This window comes from Bison bison, unplaced genomic scaffold, assembly GCF_000754665.1.
Source record: "Bison bison bison isolate TAMUID 2011002044 unplaced genomic scaffold, Bison_UMD1.0 scf7180017864155, whole genome shotgun sequence".
NCBI classification, from domain to species: Eukaryota; Metazoa; Chordata; class Mammalia; order Artiodactyla; family Bovidae; genus Bison; species Bison bison.
The window spans coordinates 1314924-1336432 of NW_011494727.1; the positions used below are offsets into that span (position 1 = coordinate 1314924).

At 42.3% G+C, this 21509-nt stretch overlaps 2 protein-coding genes across 4 annotated transcripts in view; one reads left to right on the forward strand and one right to left on the reverse strand.

Moving 5' to 3' along the window:
• PEX11A (peroxisomal biogenesis factor 11 alpha) overlaps positions 1 to 3605 on the reverse strand; it is an 8739-nt gene extending 5134 nt beyond the window's left edge. For 2 of the 3 annotated variants that reach the window (XM_010841030.1, XM_010841029.1), the window contains exons 1-2: positions 3392 to 3582; positions 1126 to 1241 (exon numbers count right to left, since the gene is read on the reverse strand). In XM_010841030.1, coding sequence (XP_010839332.1) covers positions 1126 to 1241; positions 3392 to 3447 — 172 coding nt within the window. In that variant the 5' untranslated portion in view covers positions 3448 to 3582. Of the gene's footprint in view, positions 1 to 1125; positions 1242 to 3391 lie in introns of all 3 variants that reach the window. The other variant, XM_010841031.1, reaches the window with a different exon arrangement.
• Positions 3606 to 3621: 16 nt separating this feature from the next.
• The window catches only part of WDR93 (WD repeat domain 93), a 52523-nt gene continuing 34635 nt past the window's right edge, over positions 3622 to 21509 (forward strand). The window contains exons 1-4 of the mRNA XM_010841028.1: positions 3622 to 3663; positions 12912 to 13256; positions 14550 to 14742; positions 16964 to 17028. Of these exons, the coding sequence (XP_010839330.1) occupies positions 12939 to 13256; positions 14550 to 14742; positions 16964 to 17028 (576 nt within the window). The 5' untranslated portion in view covers positions 3622 to 3663; positions 12912 to 12938. The remainder of the gene's footprint in view (positions 3664 to 12911; positions 13257 to 14549; positions 14743 to 16963; positions 17029 to 21509) is intronic.

Consider the following 21509-nt stretch of genomic DNA (forward strand, 5'->3'; position numbering starts at 1 on the left):
ATTTGTATATATTACAATCTGAAACATTATGGAGGATACAAAAGAAGTATTTTCCATACATGAATATATCTTAGACTCAGTAAATTCTCATAAGTAGCTATCCAGAGCTCAGAAAAATGTTTGGTATTGTTTTATCAAAAATAACACAAAATATGTAATGAATAATCCAGGTTTCCAGTTCTAGCTGTTGCACTAAGTAGCTTAGTGACCTTGGGTAAGTCCTTTCTAAACTTCAAAGACCAGTGATTTTTAAAGGGCCTTTGAGCCCCAACATTCCGAAGAGGGAGAACTTCTAATCTTGGCTTTCCAGTCCACCCAGAAGAGCTCCTTCCCATCCCTCTGCGTGACAAAGTAAGTCTTCTGCTCATCAAACTAGTTTCCTCATTGATCTTCCAACACAATGGTTTAATCAGAGCAGTCCTGAGCCTCCACTAGACGAAACTACCCTTCAAGAATGCTCTCCTAATCCTTCTCTCTCTCACCACACCTCAAGTTCCACCTCCTCAAAACACCTTTCTTTTTCTCAACCAACATATTTGGTACTAAATCTTATATCATTAGACCATGTGATTTTAGTTCTTCCATAAAGCTCAGAACTATACTTACATGAAGCAGATACTCAAAATGAATTAAATGAGTACAAAACACTGACTGCTTTTTTGCCTTTTACATGAAAACAACCCCACAAATGACTTAAGAGAAAGTATCCATCCATTTCCTCTAGCAATCCCTCAAGAAAAAGGAAAAGGGAAGGGGGTCAAGGATATAGCTACTGTATTCTCTCAGGGCTCCCAGGAGCCAGAAGTTCATGTTGGAGATTGCCAGAACATTTTGTGATTCTAAGAACTAAAGGTGAACTAACACACTGTATGTCCCACTGGTTACGATGAAGCAGAAAGACAAGACGCTGCACCAAATGTGAACAGAGGAGAGTGTTTGTGAACCGTCTGCAGCAAAATATTCCGTCTTTAAGGCCTATCATTCCACGAGGGCAGCCCTACTAGTGATCTTCATCAGTAAGCTTGACTGACTAGAAATTCATGACCTAGGAAGTATTTTTGTGAATTACAAGGTCTGAGGATTCTAAACCAGGAGCCACTGTCCCTCAAGGGACAGGGTACTTACATTTACGGCCAGTGCTCACACTGGATTCCAGTTTCTTGAGCTTCATTACAACCTTCTCATTGTCAGCTTTAGGCTCTAACAAATATCTAAGCAACATGCATGTGTACTGAGTGGCTCTGAAATGGAAAAGAAAAATGAGGAGAATGATTTACAAGCCAAATAAAATGTGATTCGTGAAGTAAGGGAAAGAGAAACATGTCTTGCCGAAAACAAAGTTTCCAAAACAATTTCTCATGCAGCAGCTCTCACAAGAGCAAAATTCTGCAACACTCATTTCACAGGGCCAAAGGGTAGAACGTGTGATGAAAATGAAACACAAAGGTAATGAAAGAGAAATCTGCAAAAATAGAGTAACAGTTTCTCAGAACGCCCGTTGCTGGCACAGACAAATGGATATAATCAAAAGAGTAAACTGCAGAAAAGTCTACCTCACGTTAAGTCTGCAAAGATCCATATTCTTTATTTTCTCCAGTGTAAATTTCTAAAAGATTTTCAGGTTTCTAAAAGGAAATTTTTACCAAATACTTAATGTGACAGGTCACACACTCAAACCAGAACCAATGAAAAGTCCACCGCTGGCATACTGTTTAACTTTTTATAAAAGAACCAAATATAGACCAACACGTAAATAAGTATAGATTTGTCTTTCAAACTAATTAGCATCTTATATAAAATACAGACTCCTGTTTAATACTACTAAATATTCAATAAAATGATTACTGTTGTGAGTACAAAGAGCAATGCCTTACTGACAGAAACATAACAAATGAAATATTTTATATCATATAACCAAACATCTAAATGCATTTGGCTTCTAGTAAATAAAGTAGATAGATGCCTGTTTCCTACTCTCCTGTAACTGCATCTGAATCCCCTTGTGCTATAAATATTATTCTCAATAAAAATGTTGAATGTGTTACTATGCCTGAAGTAATAAGAAACAATCTCTCTTTCTCTTGTATGTTTCCTGGCTAAAGGGCTCAAGTTGGTCAGGTCAATGAATCCCTTTTTCTCAGATCTGGCCTAATAAGAGGAATACGTCCAAAAACAAGACATTATTTTCTGAATGCCAGTGTATTCACAAAAGCTGCAGACCACCAAGAGGATTAGGAAATGAATACTAGAAATCTCAGATCTTGAGATAAGTATATACTAAGTACATATAATAAGTATATACTAAGCAATTATTTATTAACCAACCTCACTGATAAAATTTGCAGAGTATATTCTAAGCACACTGGAACTGGAGGCTTCTGTTTTAATGAAGTTTGTACATAATGTGACCATTTTGAAAATCTACCAAATTAGTTAGAAAGATAGTATGGCTTGATGGTTAAAGAACTGGGTTCTGAAGTCAACTGTGTGGTTTTCTCAGTTCAGTCACTTAGTCCCTATTAAACTCCTTCTGCTTCAGTTTCCCCATTTCTGTGAAATGGGAATGATTTCAAGAATTTAACCTAATAGGGTTGTGTTGACAGTTAAGTGGGTTGTAACACTGAGAAAGTGGGTTGTAACACTGAGTGTTAGTTGTAACACTGAGAAAACATCTGGCATAAAGCCCGGTTCCAAAAGTCTCATAATTGTTGGGGTTACTATTCATCTGTATGTATCAGCATTGTACACTCAGAAGAAGAAAAACCTGTTAAATAAAACTGCAATTGTGACTAATTTCTTTTTATTAAGCACGACTCAACCAAATCCCTAAAAGAAACGTTAGGAGCTAGTATTAAAGCCACAAGCTCTAATATTTTCAGCAGCACGGCGTGTACCTCGGAAGGGTGGTCAGTTCTGAGGCTCTCCACACTGCATTTTACGGTTCACAAAACTATTTCACAGGCGGTATCTCGCTGAGATACGGATGACAAACACAGTTCCTCCCCATAAGTATTTCATGGAGCTTTTCAAGATACTAACAAGTGCTCAGATGTCAACCCCGAGTTTGTCTGAAATAATTCCTTGGAGGAATATTGAGCGGAGAAAACCCACTCTGCCTGGGGTCAGGAGAGGAGGGTTCGTCGGCTGGTTTACCGCAGCCGGCGGCCTGGAGGCGCGGGACCGGACGGGAAGGGAAATGTGTTCGGCCCAACCTCATTGAAGTTGGGGTGAGGAGGGGCTCCCGGGCCACGCTACCGCCGGGAGCCGGAAGCGGCTTTCCCGGTTTCGTCCACTGGGCTACTACCGCCCTCTCCGGGTGTGGAGAACTGGGAACCGTCGACCCCAGTGAGGACACCCGGGAAGGGGTAGAGGCCGCGGGCACCTAACTCACCTGAAGAGTCGGTCCCGGCCCTGGGTCTGGTTGGTGAAGCGGATGAAGGCGTCCATGGCACCCAGCCCAAGGACACGCGTCACACCAGGCTCTGTCACTAGTCCTCAGGGGCGGCCAACTATTCCCCGCGGGAGCGTCAGTCTCTCCACACCCGAGGGACCAAGTCTCCCCGCCCCCACGGGGGCGTGTACCCCTTCCAAAGAGGACTTAGTGGACGTCCGGTTGGGACCGGAAGTTGTGGTTACTACGGCGACGCCACGCTGCTGGTCCAGGTGAGAGAAATATCGGCTTCTGATCCGGGTGCCGCGGCTCCTCACATGTGCCAGGACTCCCCTCTATCTCTAGGATCTCCGAGCGGGGGATCTGAGGGGACCTGTCTCCTCAACCTCAGGCGTCCCTAGGACGCCCTGCGCCTCCCCGCAGATCCCGGGGACCTCCACAGCGGAGTCCCGAAAGGAGGTTTCCCTGAACTTTTTGCTTGGGGACTGAGGTGCCTAATCATTTCCCAGCTCTGTATCTCTGCTTTCCCTTGAGCAACACCAGTTCCAGATCTGGGGAAGAAAATGGTTAGAGCAGAGATAAGCCAATTCATGGGGTGTATTTTAGCATGAGACCTAGGTAGAGTGAGAGAATTTTCTGTTAGGATTATTGAATGAACACTGAAAGAAGATTGCTCCTTGAGGGAATTCTGAAAAAGGGTTAATATGAAGGAAGTGGGGGCTAAAAGAGATTACAATAAAACTACACCACTGAACTTTCCTTTTTGAGGCTTGAAGACATGAAGCCCCACTCTTCCATAAACAATAATTTTATAGAATTCTCCAGTATTCTTGGACTTCCCTTGTGGTTCAACTGGTAAAGAATCTGCCTGCAATGCAGGAGATCTGGGTTCAATCCCTGGGTTGGGAAGATCCCTTGGAGAAGGGAACAGCTACCCACTCCAGTATTCTGGCCTGGAGAATTCCGTGGACTGTATAGTCCATGGGGTCACAAAGAGCTGGACACGACTGAGCGACTTACTATTCACTTATTGTCACAAAGTAAGGGCGTCAATTTTTTTAAACTTTATTCCCATGATCAGGTCTGCCCCTCACATTTGTAGGCCCTGGGTAAAAGTACAAATAGAGCCCCACAAACCATGTTTAAATATTTAAATTTTAAATCAAGGTAACAACTGTTGTATAAGACATGTTCTTTTCTCCTACCTTGACAACATACCGTCATAATGATCTAGAAGACCAGTTTCACATTCAGGATTCTTGGACTCCTTGGAGTACCTGGAAACCCAGCTAGAATATGGCACTGTGGAGAAAGCTGATCTCTAGTTCTTTACCAGCTGTAACAGAGCAGGATGAGCACAGCCCTTCAGTTCAGCTCAGTTCAGTCGCACAGTCATGTCCAAAGCTTTGTGACACCATGGACTGCAGCACACCAGGCTTCCCTGTCCATCACCAACTCCTGGAGCTTGTTCAATCTCATGTCCATCAAGTCAGTGATCCCATCCAACCATCTCATTCTCTGTCATCCCTTTCTCCTCTGGCCTTCAATCTTTCCCAGCATCAGGGTCTTTTCCAATGAGTCAGTTCTTCGCATCTGGTGGCCAAAGTATTAGAGTTTCAGCTTCAGCATCAGTCCTTCCAATGAAATCCCAGGACTGATCTCCTTCAGAATGGACTGGTTGGATCTCCTTGCAGTCCAAGGGCTCCCATGAGTCTTCTCTAGCACCACAGTTCGAAAGCATCAATTCTTCAGTGCTCAGCTTTCTTTATGGTCCAGCTCTCACATCCATACATGACTACTGGAAAAACCATAGCTTTGACTAGACGGATTTTGTTGGCAAAATAATGTCCCTGCTTTTTAATATGCTGTCTAGGTTGGTCATAGCTTTTCTTCCAAGGACCTGCAGTCCTTAATTTCATGGCTGCAGTCACCATCCTCAGTGATTTTGGAGCCTAAGAAAATAAAGTTTCTCACTGTTTCCATTGTTTCTCCAATCTATTTCCCATGAAGTGATGGGACCAGATGCCGTGAATGTTGAGTTTTAAGCCAGCTTTTTCACGCTCCTCTTTCACTTTCATCAAGAGGCTCTTTAATTCTTCACTTTCTGCCATAAGGGTGGTGTCATCTGCATATCTGAGGTTATTGATATTTCTCCCGCAATCTTGATTCCAACTTGTGCTTCATCCAGCCAGGCATTTCACATGATGTACTCTGCATATAAGTTAAATAAGCAGGGTAACAATATACAGCCTTGAGGCACTTATTTCCCAATTGCTGTGCCTCATTTACTTTGTACCCTGTTATTAGGCAACAGGTCTTGCTCAGCCATTGGTCGGTGCCTCAGTGGGCCTTGCCCACAAGCAACCAACTGTCAATGAGCCACAATTAGTGTTCCTGCCCAGCTATTGGTCAGCACTGCAGTGGGCCCTGCCCACTGGTAACTGTCAAGAGGGACCATTGGAGAAGAGATTGAGTCAGGGGTTGGTGGTGTGGTGGTCATCAGGTGGAGAGTGAGGTAAGAGGCAGATTCAGGCTTTCTCTTGGAGGCCCTCCAGCTTACCACCTTGTGCTAGTGGGTGAGCTGGAAGGCCCAGGGAACAGACTGGGGACTGTGTCCTGAGGGCTCCAGAGCCCTCACTAAGGCCCTCCACTAGCACTGGCCCAAGGAGGAGCAGTGAACCTCTCCCCCTTCCCTGTCTCTGTGACCCTCTAGCAGTGGCCATCTGTCTGGCTCACAGTCTATGAGACCTGGCTTCCCCATTTGGGCGGCCTGAGGAGCCTGAGAGCTAGTTGCCTTGGATGCCTGGCTTCCTCAGGGATGACAGCTGGGCAGGATGTGAGAACCTGGCCCCGAAGCAACTGAACTGTACCACCCACTGTGCTAAGCTCTAGGCCTATGGCAATAGAGTTAATGAGGGATACAAGAAAAGAGGAAAGTACAGCGCAGTGATATGTCAGATGATAGAGATGAGCATAGAGTGCTGCTAAACACAGATTTGTATAGTTTGTTTTGCTATAGCTACAATTCTGCCTTTTCCACAGTATCATAAATTGAATCATTCAGTATGTAGCCTTTATTTTTTTTTTTTTTAGGCCACTCTGTGAAGCATGTGGTACATCCAAAATCAAGGATCAAACCCATGCCCCTGCATTGGAAGTGCAGAGTGTTAATCTCTGGACCAAAAAAGTCCAGTATGTAGCTTTTCTATTTGATTTCTTTTACTTAGCATAATGCATTTGAGTTTCACCCATGTTGTCTATATCAGTAGTTTGTAAATTTTTAATCACTGAGTAGTATTCCATTGTATGGATGTGCTATAGTTTATTGTCTCTTTATCCACTGAAGTACATTTGCATTGTTTCCAGTTGGAGGCAGTTATAAATAGAGCTGCTATAAATATTTAAGTATAGATTTTCATATGAAACACTTTAATTTTTCTTGCATACAGATGTAGAGATGGCATTGCTAAATCCTGTTAGTGTGTTTTCAACTTTGTAAGAAACTGCCAAGCTGTTTTCCAAAGAGGCTCTACTATTCCGTGTTCCCACTGATGTGAATGGGATGTGAATGTGTAGGAGTTTGTCTGTTCACCTGTTGATAAACATTTAGGTTGCTTTCAGTTTGAGACTCCCGGAAGTGAAACTGTAATGAATGTTCATTTACAAGTCTGTGTATGGACATATGATTTCAGTTCCCTTATTTCACACCTAGTAGTAGAATGAATGGATATTGTGGTAGATGTAAATTTAACTTTTTAAGAAAATGCTAAACTGTTTTCTAAACTGTAGTGTTTTACTTTCCCAGCAACAACTGGAAGAGTTCCAGTTTTCCTCATCTTCAACAACATTTGTTATGTCTATCTTTCTAACTTCAGGCATTCTAATACATGGGTAGTACTGTCTCACTGTAATTATAATTTGCATTTCCCTAATGATTAACCATGAAGAACATCTTTAATATGCCTGTTTTCCATCTGTATATCTTCTTTTGTTAAGTGTCGATGCAAATCTTTTGCCCATTTGAAAAAAATGTATCATTTTCTTATTATTGAGTTTTAAGAATTTTCAAAATATTTTGAATACAAACATTTTGCCTACAAATATTTTCTCCTAGTCTTTGGGCTACCTTTTATTTTCTTAAATGTCTTTTGAGGAGCATAAGTTTGTTTTTGAAAGGTATAAATTATCAGTTTGTTCTTATGGAGTGTGTGCTTTAATGTCATAGCTAAGAAATCTTTGTTTAACTGAAGATTGCATAGGTTTTTCCCTATATTTTCTTCTAGAAGTTTTATCGTTTTACATTTAGGCCTATGGTCTACTTTGAATTCTTGCCTGGGAAATCCAATGGACAGAGGAACCTGGCAGGCCATAGTCCTTGGAGTTGCAAAAGAGTCGGACACAACTTAGTGACTAAACAACAACTACTTTGAATTAATTTTTGTATATAGTGCAAGGTATGGATCAGAGTTCTTTTTTCCCCGTATGGATATTTAACCGATGCAACATTATTTATTGAAAGGATTGTACTTTCTTCACTGAATTATCTTTGTCAAAAATAAACTGTCCGTATTTGTGTGAATCTAATTCTGTCTTCTCTAGTTTCATTGATATATTTGTCTTTTTTTTTTGTACCTCTCCATCTCCCTGACCTATTTTACATATCTCTCTATCCCCTACTGCTTCTGGCAGCCACCTGTTTGTTTTCTGTATCTATTTTGTTTTGTTTGTTCATTTGTATTTTTTTAAGTATTTTTAATTTAATTTGTTTGGCTGCACCAGGTCTTAGCTGCAGAGTGTGAACTCTTAGTTGTGGCATCTGGGCTCTAGTTCCCTGACCAGGGATCAAACCTAGGCCCCCTGCATTGGGAGCATGAAGTTTTAGCCCCTGAATCACCAGGGAAGTCCCTGTATTATTTTTTTAGATTCCATATATAAGTGAAATCATATGGTACTTGTCTTTCTTGTCTGACTTATTTCACTTAGCATAGTTCACTTTAGGTCTAGTGTTAGTCACTCAGTCGTGCCCAGCTCTTTGCGACCCCATGGACTACAACCCACCAGGCTCCTCTGTCCATGGGATTTTCCAGGCAAGGATCCTAGAGTGGGTTGCCATTTCCTTCTCCAGGGTATCTTCCTGACCCAGGGATTGAACCCGAGTCTCCTGCACTGCAGGCAGATTCTTTACTGACTGAGCTACCAGAAAAGCCCCTAGGTCCATCCATGTTGTCACAAATGCAAGGTTTTATTCTTTTTTACAGCTGAATAATATTCCATTATCTATATCACATCTTCTTTTTCCATTCATCTATCGATAGGATGCTTAGGTTGCTTCCATATTTTGGCTATTGTGAATTATGCTGCAATGAACCTAGGGATACACGTATCTTTTCAAAATAGTTTTTTTTGTTTGTTTGTTTTCTTTGGAAAAATGCCCCAAAGTGGAATTGCTGGATCATATGTTAGTTCTTTGGGACTGGACCGAAAACTGACCTTTTCCAGTCCTGTGGCCACTGTTGAGTTTTCAAAATCTGCAGACATATTGAGTGCAGCACTTTAACAGCATCGTCTTTCAGGATTTTAAGTAGCTCAGCTAGAATTGCATCACCTCTACTAGCTTTGTTCCTAGTAATGCTTCCTAAGACCCACTTGACTTCCAGGATGTCTGGCTCTGCGTGAGTGACCTCACCATCCTGTTTATCCAGGTCATTAAGACCTTTTCTGTGTAGTTCTGCAGTCTGTGGTGCTGCAGAGTCAGACTCGACTTAGCAACCGAAAAACAACAACAGTGGTAATTCTACTTTTATTTTTTTGAGGAACTTCCATACTATTTTCTGTAATGACTTCACTAATTTATATTCCCACCAGCAGTGTATGAGGGTTCCCTTTTCTGCACATCCTCACCAACACTTGTTATTTGTTGTCTTTTTGTCTTTTTTTTTAAGTGCCAATATCATACTGCCTTGATTACTGTGGCTTTTTAAGTCTTGAAGTAGGTAATGTTAATTTTCTAATTCTTTCTTTTTCTAAGTAATTTTGGCTATTCTAGGTACTTTGCATTTCCATATGAAATGTAACATCAACTTCTTAATTTCTAAAAAATAATGCCAACAGGGATTATCATAGGGATTATTTTAATTTTTTATAAATCAATTTGGGGAGAATTGACACCCTAAAAACATTGTCTTCCAGCCCATGAATAAGATCTGTCTCTCTCCATTTATTTAGGTCTTCTTTCAGTGATATTTTATGGGCTTCCCTGGTGGCTCAGACAGTTAAGAATCTGCCTGCAATGCAGGAGACCTGGGTTCGATCCCTGGGTCAGGAAAGTCCCCTAGAGAAGAGAATGGTTACCCACTCCAGTATTCTTACCTGCAGAACTCCATGAATAGAGGAGCTGGGCTGGCTACAGTCCATGGGGTCACAAAGAGTCAGACATGACTGAGCGACTAACACATACACACTCAGTGGTATTTTATAGCTGTCAGGGCACAGGTCTTGTACATCTTTTGTCAGATTTAACCCTAAGTATTTCATATTTTTATACTATTAACAATAGCATTTTTAATTTTAATTTTTGATTGTTTGTTGTCATTATATAGAAATAGAGTAGATTTTTGTATATTGAACTTTTATTCTGCAACCTTGCTAACTTTATTAGCTCTTGTAAAATTTTTTTTAAAAGATTCCATCAGCTTTTCTCCATAGATAATCAGGTTTTCTCTATAGATAATCATATTGTCTCTGCAGAGCTCTTTACAATCTGAATGAAAGAGTCTCACTATCCCCAAAATTCCTTCATGCTCTTCTTTTTAAAATAACATCACCCCCCACCTATAACTCCTGACAACTACTGTTCTGATCCCCATTATTCGTTTTGATTTTCAAGAATGCCTTATAGATGGAGTCACTGCACATAGGTTTTTAGACTGGTTTCTTTCATTCAGCATATTGCCTTTGAGGTTCATCCATGTTTTTGTGTTTATCAGTAGTTTTTTGATTTTTATTACTGAGTAGTAATGCATTGGAGAAGGAAATGGCAACCCACTCCAGTGTTCTTGCCTGGAGAATCCCAGGGACGGGGGAGCCTGGTGGGCTGCCATCTATGGGTTCACACAGAGTTGGACACGACTGAAGCGACTTAGCAGCAGCAGCAGCAGTAGTATCCCATAATGTAGATATACCACAGTCATTTTTTAATTGGATCTTAGACATTGTGAATTTTACTCCATTGGATGCTGATTATTTTTGTAACTGAGCAAGGGCTCATGTGTCCATGACACAGAAAGCCAAATTTTGACAGCAAGTGTTTACAGCAAAGAAAAGCAGAGACAACTTTGCCAACAAAGGTCCGTCTAGTCAAGGCTATGGTTTTTCCGGTGGTCATGTATGGATGTGAGAGTTGGACTGTGAAGAAGGCTGAGCGCTGAAGAATTGATGCTTTTGAACTGTGGTGTTGGAGAAGACTCTTGAGAGTCCCTTGGACTGCAAGGAGATCCAGCCAGTCCATTCTGAAGGAGATCAGCCCTGGGATTTCTTTGGAAGGAATGATGCTAAAGCTGAAACTCCAGTACTTTGGCCACCTCATGCAAAGAGTTGACTCATTGGAAAAGACTCTGATGCTGGGAGGGACTGGGGGCAGGAGGAGAAGGGGACAACAGAGGATGAGATGGCTGGATGGCATCACTGACTCGATGGACATGAGTCTGAATGAACTCCAGGAATTGGTGATGGACAGGGAGGCCTGGCGTGCTGTGATTTATGGGGTCTCAAAGAGTCGGACACGACGGAGCGACTGAACTGAACTGAAGGGTTTATTGCAGGGCACCAAGCAAGGGAGTGGGAAATGAGTCTTGGATCCACTCCTTCTTGGTTTTTGGGTTAGGGATATTTCAAAGTGGAAAAGAAATTGGGATTATTGTTGTCTTGTGACATTTCTGTGACATGTCTTAGTCATAGTTGTGGGAGCTATGGATGACCCAGTTCGTGATTCTCTGGCCAGGTAGTCCGTGACTTGGGGATCTAAGAGCTTAATCTTGCCCTAGATAAACAACCTGAGTTTGTACGTTAATGCTGATGTCTATAACAGCAATCTTAGTACATTTACGATGTTATCGGCAACTGCAATCTTAGTCATCTGATTCTGGTTGACTGGTGTTCAGGATTGAGGTCAGAGGGCAGAAGAAATGGAGTGAAGTCAAAGGAGAGAGGCAAGGGAGTAAAGTTTTAGGTAGAGAGATTAATCACAAACTCAGTAAGGGAACTTAGTTTTATCTGGGCTTGGTTTCATATTTGTATTCCTATAAATATTTGTTCTATAAATATTTGTAGTCAAGTTACTTCATTAAGTTTGATCTTCTGACTTCCAAGTTTCGTTGGGCAATACCAGAACAGTATTTGAATAGGATTAATTTTTCCCACTACTTGGCTAGATTCTCCTGAGTACTCTACCTGATGTTTGTAAATAATGAGGTTTTCTGTTCTTGCTGGTGGAAACAGGCATTATTCCTAGCCCTGTGTGAGCTCAGTTTAGTGTTCCTACTGATGATTTCAGATGGTTCTTTCCTTTCAGACTCAGACCCAGATAGTCTCTTCTCACTTTGCACGGAAATATCACAGATGTACTCTCACACGAGAGAAAAGATGATGGTACCAGGGCCTTTATAAGGCTTCCAGGGCCCCAAGGCACTCCAACAGTGCAAGACCCTACTCCACTACCTATTAAACATCTTAAAATGTACCCCGTGTTCCACATTAAATGCCTTTTATTAACTGTAACATTTGAAAACCTTCTTATAAGTGTACAGTTTTGAGTTTTATAAAATACAGATTACTTGTTCTTTTCTTATAGACTTAGATATTATGTACACACAGTGGAGTTGATATGCTGTCAGTGTTTTCATAAGTATTTATTTTGATTTTGTGGGATTTTCTTTTTTAGTCCATTTCTTTTCAGGTCTCAGATATTTCTGTAAGCCCTTGAGAAATCTCATAGGCTCTGGGCACTGTGCCTACAGAGCTGGATGGCAGCAGGGGGAATAGAGAGGAAGGAGTAAACTGGACAGCAAGGAATGGAAGTGTTTGCACTGTACCTGACTGGAGGTGAAAGGAAAACAAGCAGAGAATCATGGCCCCCTACCCAGCTGGCTTCAGCACAGCCATTTGCAGAGATGGAAGAGCCAGGAGAAGGCATAAGTTGCAGAGAAAGGGTGTATTCAATTTGGGACAGAAAGCCACTCTCTTATCAGGAGGTGAAGAAAGGCAGCAAGAAGTCAAACTCCTTTCCTTTCATCATAGCACATGTCATCTTGGGGTGGCCTGAAAGATATGAATAGTCAAAACCTGTCTCTGCTGATATCCTTATTAAAATGAAGAGCATATATTAATGATGTGGTAATGAGGAAGGTGCCAGGCTCTAGAATAAATAGTGCCCATAACCTAATACTCTAAGGAGGATGATGTGCTGTCTTCTGATAACTTCCCCCTTTTATCTCTAAGTACCTTGGCTTACTTCTTTGACCAGCTTTTCAGAATTTCATAGACATTTCCAATGCTATCTTCTGTGATGGCAAGTCCCAAAGGAAGTCGAAGTCAGAAGATGAAGCTCCCCATCTTTACCCAAAAGGGGACACTGGAGGTGCCGTCCCCGACAGAGAAGGACTGGTCTAAGGACGATGAAGATGATTGGGTCTTCAAGGATCCAGATCAAGAGCAAGATTCCCTACCCCAGCCATATCGAATGATCAACAAGATGGTGAACTCACTGTTTGACCGTTCATGGGAAATTATTGAGGCGAGGGACACCTCAAAGAAAGCTGAGCTCCGCCGGACCCCGCCCACCATCTACCATCCACTTAGAGAAAGTAAGGTATGGAGCAGCTGCCAAGGTGGCCTTGTTTCTCAATTGAGTGGTGGTTTTAACATTTATTTTATTAATTATTTATTTATTTGGCTGTGTTGGGTCTCAGTTGCACCACGTGGGATCTTCATTTTGTCATGTGGGTTCTTTTGTTATAGCACAGGGGCTCAAGAGCACATGGGCTCACTAACTGGGGCATGTGGGCTCTCTCTCTGACCAGGGATCGAACCCGTGTCCCCTGAATTTCAAGGCAGAGTCTTAACCACTGAACCACCAGGGAAGTCTCCTCAACTGAGTGTTAAGGTAATAAATGAAAACACCTGCTCCTGGGAAGGAATTCCTGCCAGGAATCTTCATTTACCTGTAGGACAGGTGCATGTTGGAAAGATTACAGGCATGCTGATGCTGATTAAAACGGATCTAGTCATTGCCTGCGGAGAAGGCGATGGCACCCCACTCCAGTACTCTTGCCTGGAAAATCCCATGAATGGAGGAGCCTGGTGGGCTGCAGTCCATGGGGTCGCGAAGAGTCAGACACGACTGAGCGACTTCACTTTCACTTTTCACTTTCATGCATTGGAGAAGGAAATGGCAACCCACTCCAATGTTCTTGCCTGGAGAATCCCAGGGATGGGGGAGCCTGGTGGGCTGCCATCTATGGGGTCATACAGAGTCGGACACGACTGAAGTGACTTAGCAGCAGCAGCAGTCATTGCCTGGGTAAATGGGTGTTCTGGTTAACTGAAGATTATGCACATCTACCTTTTACATACTATTGTTATTTGAAAATCCTTTGGAGTGTATCAATCGCTGTCTTGCTTGGTGGTTGAGAATCTGCCCAGGTGTCAGCTACAACTCTTTCCACAGTGTTCTAGAAGAACAAAGTACAGGGAATGGGGCCACTGGTCCACTTATCGCAGGGCTGTGGCCACGCTTGGTGTTGTGAACGAGCATTTCTTCTCAACTTCCTTGCTTTCTCTTGCCCCTTTCCCCTAAATGTAGAATACTATGACTTTCTTGATATCTGGGCAAGATATTTAGATGGGCACTGCATTTGGGTGGGATACCATAACTAGGAAGGACCTGCATCCCTTTTTGAAGAGTTAACTCAGGACTTCCCTAGTGGTCCAGTGGTTAAGGCTCCACACTCCCCTTGCAGGGGGCAGAAGTTCCATCCTGGCTGGAGAACTGAGAATCCTACAAGCTGCACACTGCTGCCAAAAAAAGAAAAGTTAGCTCATATTACTTTCAGATGGCAGTAACTGAAAACTGTTCCTTTTCTCTTTGTTTTGCTTTTTCCAGCTCAACACAATGCCAAACTGCATGGATGTTTCCCAAGACTATGTGTTTATTGGAGGAAGCAAAGGATTCTCTATCTATAATCTGCATAACGCTAAACAATTATATGTTTGGGAGAAACTTAAGGTTGATGTCATTTCCATCTGGGCCACAGATTTGGGGAGTGAAATACTTATTGCTCCTGTGGATGAAATGGGTACATGTTCCTCTCTTTCCTTTTTAGCCTAATTTACAGGTACCTGTAGACTGTTGTTCAGTTTAATCTTCTTTCCAGGCATGGGAGGGACCAGACATGGAGAGTTCTCCCTGGTCATGTAGTAGCAGCCCACATCTGCAGGACAGTGTGGTGTGCCAGGCACTGTTCTAACGTTTCACATAGGTTGGTCCATTTCACCCTCACAATAGCCTAGGAGATAGGTATAGTTTATTATTCTCGTTTTTCAGAAGAGGTAATGCAGAAAGCAGGCTTCCTGGGTGACTCAGTGGTAGAGAATCTGCCTGCCAATATAGGAGATGTGGGTTTTATCCCTGAGTTGGGAAGATCCCCTGGAGGAGGAAATGGCAACCCACTCCAGTATTCTTGCCTGGAGAATTCCATGGACAGAGGAGCCTGGCAGGCTACAGTCCATGGGTTTGCAAAGAGTCAGACATGACTTAGCCACTAAATAACAACAGAGAAAGTGGCACAGGCAGGATTTGAACCAGGCAGTGTAGCCCCAGAGTCCACACCCTTTCCAGCACTCAGCAGTCCTGCTGCTCACATACTCAGCCTGAGGATGAACCAGGCAGAGGAACCTTTGTGCAGAGAACTATGGACAGTGTCCTGGAGGATACTCTTTCTGTAGGAGAATGACCTGATGCCATTGATGTTTTAGGAAGAGCACCCAGATAGGAGTTTGAAAAACCCAAATGGAAAGGTAGGGAGACCAGGAAGAGCTAGTACATCCATTGAAGAGAGAAATTATGAAGGTCTGAACTAAGGCAGGAGCGGTTTAAATGAAAAGTGCACTATGGTTCTGTAAGATGTTAACACTAGGGGAAGTGAGGTGAGGGGTATAAGGGAATGCTTTGTAGTATTTTTGCAGTTTTTCTATATGTCTAAAATTAGTTCAAAACAAAAAGCTTAAAAAATGAAAAGGAAAATATGATGGAAAAACTTGGTGAGAGACGGAACATATGTGTGGAGTTGGGGAGTGGTGGATGTGAAGAAAAATGACTCCTTTCTGCCTTTAGATAATGGGGTAGAAGATGATACCATTCCTTGAAAAGCAGTTATAGGAGAGTAAGGTTCCAGGGGGCTGTGAGTTGAAAGCTTCCATTTGCACATGTATATGTTTGAGGCACCTGGAGTAGGAATGTTGATATTCAGGAGGAGTTTGGTCTGACGATAGGATTGCATTTATCACACTGCATTATATCCAGTTGGTTTCATGTCTCTGTGATTCTGAATGTGATAAACGGGAAGGCGGAGACTGCCTTGGTTGTCCTTCGCGCCTTTGCGGTCTTGGAACAGATATCCATGAATATTTATTGGGTTGAGTTAGACTTTTACCCACAGCGGGCCAGGTGCCTCTTCAAAGTCTGTATTATGGCAATAGAGGTAGGTTATGAGTGTCTGGGAGGCACCTCAAGAAAGTGGTGTTTTTTTGAAGTTTGTGGGTGATGATCATATACTAGAACCCTTAGGTTAAACGGGAATTAGAATGACTGAATTACTTACTGAATTGACAAAATTAACTTCATGGGGAGCTTGCTGGGGTGTGAGAGATGAGGCACATAGAAGAGGAAGAAACTATCCTTTCCCTCAGAGAATCCATACACTCGCAAGTGGAATAATGAACACTCACAGGAAGTGAGGGCTTCTCTCGTAGCTCAGTCAGTAAAGAATCTGCCTGCAATGCAGGAGACCCGGGTTTGATTCCTGGGTCTGGAATATCCCCTGGAGAAGGAAATGCAACTCACTCCAGTAGTCTTGCCTGGAAAATCCCATCGACAGAGGAGCCTGGTGGGCTACAGTCCATGGGGTCGCAAGAGCCAGACAGGACTTAGCAACTAAACCACCGCTGCCATAGGAAGTGATTGGGTGACAGTGTGAAACGCTGGGGTGATGTGCTAAAACAGGTGGGCAGAAATCAAGGAGTGGATCAGTGTAGCTGAAGTGCTTACAAACAGATTCTAAAATAAGAAGGTAGGGCCAGTGTAGCTAGAGATGACCTAAGAGCGAAAATAGCTTGAACATTTCAAGTGAGGGGTGGAAGAAGGCCAGGAAACCAAGATGATCACAGGCAGTGGAGGGGCTAGGGAGGAATCCTAATAATGCACGAGCTTATGATATTTCAGAAAGTCAAATATATAAAATTCCAATTTGTCTCAGCTCACTTGTCTGTCTCTCAATCTTCCTTATTTTTCTGTTTCAGGTATTGTTCGACTGTTTTATTTTTATAAGGATGGTCTTTACCTCATCAAAGCCATCAATGAATTGGTAAGCTCCTGTTCTTTCATTGATAGCTGGGCCAAAAGCTGTAGCAAATCAAGTTTACTTTTAACATGGAGGCAATGACAGCTATCCTAGAGTAGAGAGAAGTAGAGACCTCCCTCGCCAGGGAGCTTCCTCCAGAATATCCAACTGAAAGCTCCCTCACCATCAGAGTACATACTGAATGCCTTGGATTTATTTACCCTCTTGTCAAGAGAAGAAAATTGCTAAGGAATTCCAGTCCAAATTGAGCACCAGATCAATGTATCTCTTAACAACTTTGTTGTTGTTGAGTTGCTATGTTGTGTCTGACTCTTTTGCAACCCCATGGACTATAACCCACCGGGCTCCTCTGTCCATGGAATTGTCCAGGCAAGAATACTGCAGTGGATAGCCATTTCCTTCTTCAGAGGATCTTCCCAACCCAGGCATCAAACCAATGTCTCCTGCATTGGCAGGTGGATTCTTTACCATTGAGCCACCAGGGAAGCCCTAATAACTACTAACAAGTCCCTAAATTTTCCAGGCTGCTTCACATCCTGTTCTCTTATCCATACTCTTCCCCTCCGCCTAGAAAGCTCTCCTTGTTTTCCTGCCTACTATGTGTGCCTCGTAAATTGCTCTCATTCCTCAAGACCAGCTCAGACATCCTCCTCTCTGAGCTACTTTCCCAAGAGAAGTTGACCTTTCCCTCCTGTGTCACAACCATATAGGACAGGATTTCTATCACAGTGTTTCTCCACCCTCCATACTTATTTGTTTATGACTGTTTCTTCTCTTGGAGGTAAGTTCCTCCAGAGCACAGGACATGGACCCATATATTTCTTATTCCTAGTACCTTGCCTGCGTGCTGTAGGTTTCTGAAAGTGTTTTTTAAATTAACAAACCTAAAAAGGAGGAGGTATTGCTAAGATTATATTTTTAATTGCAGTTTATTTTATAAAAAATATTACTGATGAGCCCAAAGCAATTCAGTTTGTGTGGGGGATGCTGGAATGATGCTGGAATGCTGGATAAACATATTGGGGGAAGGAATGAAGCTCAACCCTACATCACATCATATATAAAAATTAGAGATGAATTATAGACTTAACTTTAAAGGGCAAAGACATTATCCTTTTTAAAAAAAATACAGGAAATGGTTTTTGCAACCTTGGGGCAAGCAAAGATTTCTTAGGACATAAAAGGCACTAATTGTAAGAGAAAAAAAACTGAAATGGGACTTCATCAAAGAAACTTCTCATGCCTCATGTGAGTGAATGAAAGTCTCTCAGTTGCATCCGACTCTTTGTGACCCCATGGACTACACATTCCATGGAATTCTCCAGGCCAGAATACTAGAGTGGGTAGCTGTTCCCTTATCCAGGGGATCTTCCCAACCCAGGAATCAAACCCAGGTCTCCCGAATTGTGGGCAGATTCTTTACCAGCTGAGCTACCAGGGAAGCCCAAGAATACTGGAGTGGGTAGCCTATCCTTTCTCCATTGGATCTTCCCAACCCAGGAATTGAACTGGGGTCTCTTGCATTGCAGGCAGATTTTTTACCAACCGAGCTATTAGGAATCTCTCAGGCCTCATGTGATATGCAAAAATTAACTCAAAATGGATCATTTGAGCTATATGAAAACTCAAAAACTATAAAACCTCTAGAAGAAAACAGGAGCAAGTCTTTGTGATCTTTGTTAGGCAAAGATTTTTTTTTAAATTTTATTTTATTTTTAAACTTTACATAATTGTATTAGTTTTGCCAAATATCAAAATGAATCCGCCACAGGTATCCATGTGTTCCCCATCCTGAACCCGCCTCCCTCTTCCCTCCCCATACCATCCCTCTGGGTCATCCCAGTGCACTAGCCCCAAGCGTCCAGTATCGTGCATCGAACCTGGACTGGCAACTCGTTTCCTACATGATATTTTACATGTTTCAATGCCATTCTCCCAAATCTTCCCACCCTCTCCCTCTGCAACAGAGTCCATAAGACTGTTCTATACATCAGTGTCTCTTTTGCTGTCTCGTACACAGGGTTATTGTTACCATCTTTCTAAATTCCATATATATGCATTAGTATACTGTATTTATGTTTTTAAACTACAATACCGAAATTGTATTTCATACAAGAAAAAAAAACTGATAAGTCAGACTTCATCAAAACTAAAACCTTCTGTTCTACAAAAGACACTGTTAAAAGAATACAAAGGCAAGTTATAGACTAGGAGCAAATAATTGCAAATCACATATCTGATAAAAGACTTGTATCTAGAAGATATAAAGAACTCTCAAACTCAAAAATAAGAAAAACAACACAGGTTTTTAAAATGAGCAAATATCTTGAGAAAAAAAAAAAAAAGACAGTTCACCAAAGAATATATAGAAGATAAATAAGATGTTCACTACCATTAGTCATTAGAGAAAATACAAATTAAAATCATGATCTGTCCCTGCATGTGTACTAGAATGCCTAAAATTGAAAAGACAGACCATACCAAGTGTTAGCAGACTATGAAACAGCCGGGACTCTCATACACTGCTGGTGGTGAGGACTAGTACCACAACCACTTTGGCAATTATTTTTAAAAAAGACGTTAAATGTACACCCACCATATGATGCGGCCATTCCACTCCCAGATATTTGCCTGGGAGAAATGAAAGTATATTTCCATATGAAGATTTGTACATGGACATTCCTAGCAGCTTTCTTGGTCGTAGCCAGAAACCAGAAACCACTCCGCACCCATCAACAGGTAAATGGCTAAATCGATCTTGGCACATACTGCTCAGCAGTAAAAAGGGATACATATAACAACATGGCTACGTCTCAGAATAATTAGGCTGAGTGAAAGAAGTCTGACAAAAAAGAATACATATATACTGTATGATTCCATTTCTATAAAATTCAAGAAGATACAAAACTAATCTAGGGACAGGGAATGCCAGTTTTTGCCTGGGTAGGTTGGGAGAGGGGTAGAAGGAAGGCTTACAAAGGGGCGGGAAGAATGGATATGTTCCTTATCTTGATTGTGGTGCTGGTTTCAAGGGATCTATATATGTCTAAACTAATCAAACTGTACAGTTTAAATATGCACAGTTTATTATGTTATTATCATATCCCTAATAAAACGAATTTAAAACTTATGCTCATCAAAAGATGCTGTTGGGGACTTCCTTGGTAGTACAGTAGATTGGAATCTGCCTGCCAGGGGACACAGGTTAGCTTCTTCGTCCAGGAAGATCCCATATGCCGCGGAGCAGCTAAGCCCGTGCACCACAACCACTGAGCTGGAGCTCGGGAGCCCACGAGCAACTACCGCAATGACTGAGGCACTAGAGCCCATGTTCCGCAACAAAGGAAGCCACCACAATGAGAAGCCCACGCTCTGCAACAGAGTAACCCCTGCTTGCCCAACTGGATAAAGCCCGTGCATAGCAATGCAGACCCAGCACAGTCAAAATAGATAATTAAAAGATGTTATAAGAGTTTAATCGGAGAAGGCAATGGCACCCCACTCCAGTACTCTTGCCTGGAGAATCCCATGGACGGAGGAGCCTGGTAGGCTACAGTCCATGGGGTCACTAAGAGTCGGACACGACTGAGCGACTTCATTTTCACTTTTCACTTTCATGCATTGGAGAAGGAAATGGCAACCCACTCCACTGTTCTTGCCTGGAGAATCCCAGGGATGGGGGAGCCTGGTAGGCTACTGTCTATGGGGTCGCACAGAGTCGGACACTACTGAAGCGACTTAGCATAGCATAGCATAAGAGTTTAATCAGTATTAGGGGCAGAGTGGACCCCAGAGAGCTCCGAGAAACCCCACTGCCCCCCTGACTAGTGACCCTTTAATATAAAATGTCCAAACTCATCATTTAAATATGTCCAAGCTCATCAAGTTGTACCTTTAATATCTGTGCCTTTGTGAAGTTGCTGAGTCATGTCCGACTCTTTGTGATCCCATGGACTGTAGCCTACCAGGCTCCTCCATCCATGGAATTTTCCAGACAAGAATACTGGAGTGGGTTGCCATTTCCTTCTCCAGGGGATATTCCTGACCTAGGGATCGAACCCAGGTCTCTCACATTGCAGGCAGACACTTTACCATCTGAACCACCAGGGAAAACTGTTTTTAAATTTATGTAAAAAGAAATCTCTTTAAGAAAAGATACAAGGAATACTCATCAACTCATTTCAGAACTGTGACCAGCAGAACTGTGATATCTAAACTTGACAGGGACATTATACACAAAATAATGTTAGTGAATTACAACACACCAATAGCGTTTAGGAGACAGGGATTGTCTCCTAAACATTGTACAGGAGACAGGGATCAAGACCATCCCCATGGAAAAGAAATGCAAAAAAGCAAAATGGCTGTCTGGGGAAGCCTTACAAATAGCTGTGAAAAGAAGAGAAGCAAAAAGCAAAGGAGAAAAGGAAAGATATAAGCGTCTGAATGCAGAGTTCCAAAGAATAGCAAGGAGAGATAAGAAA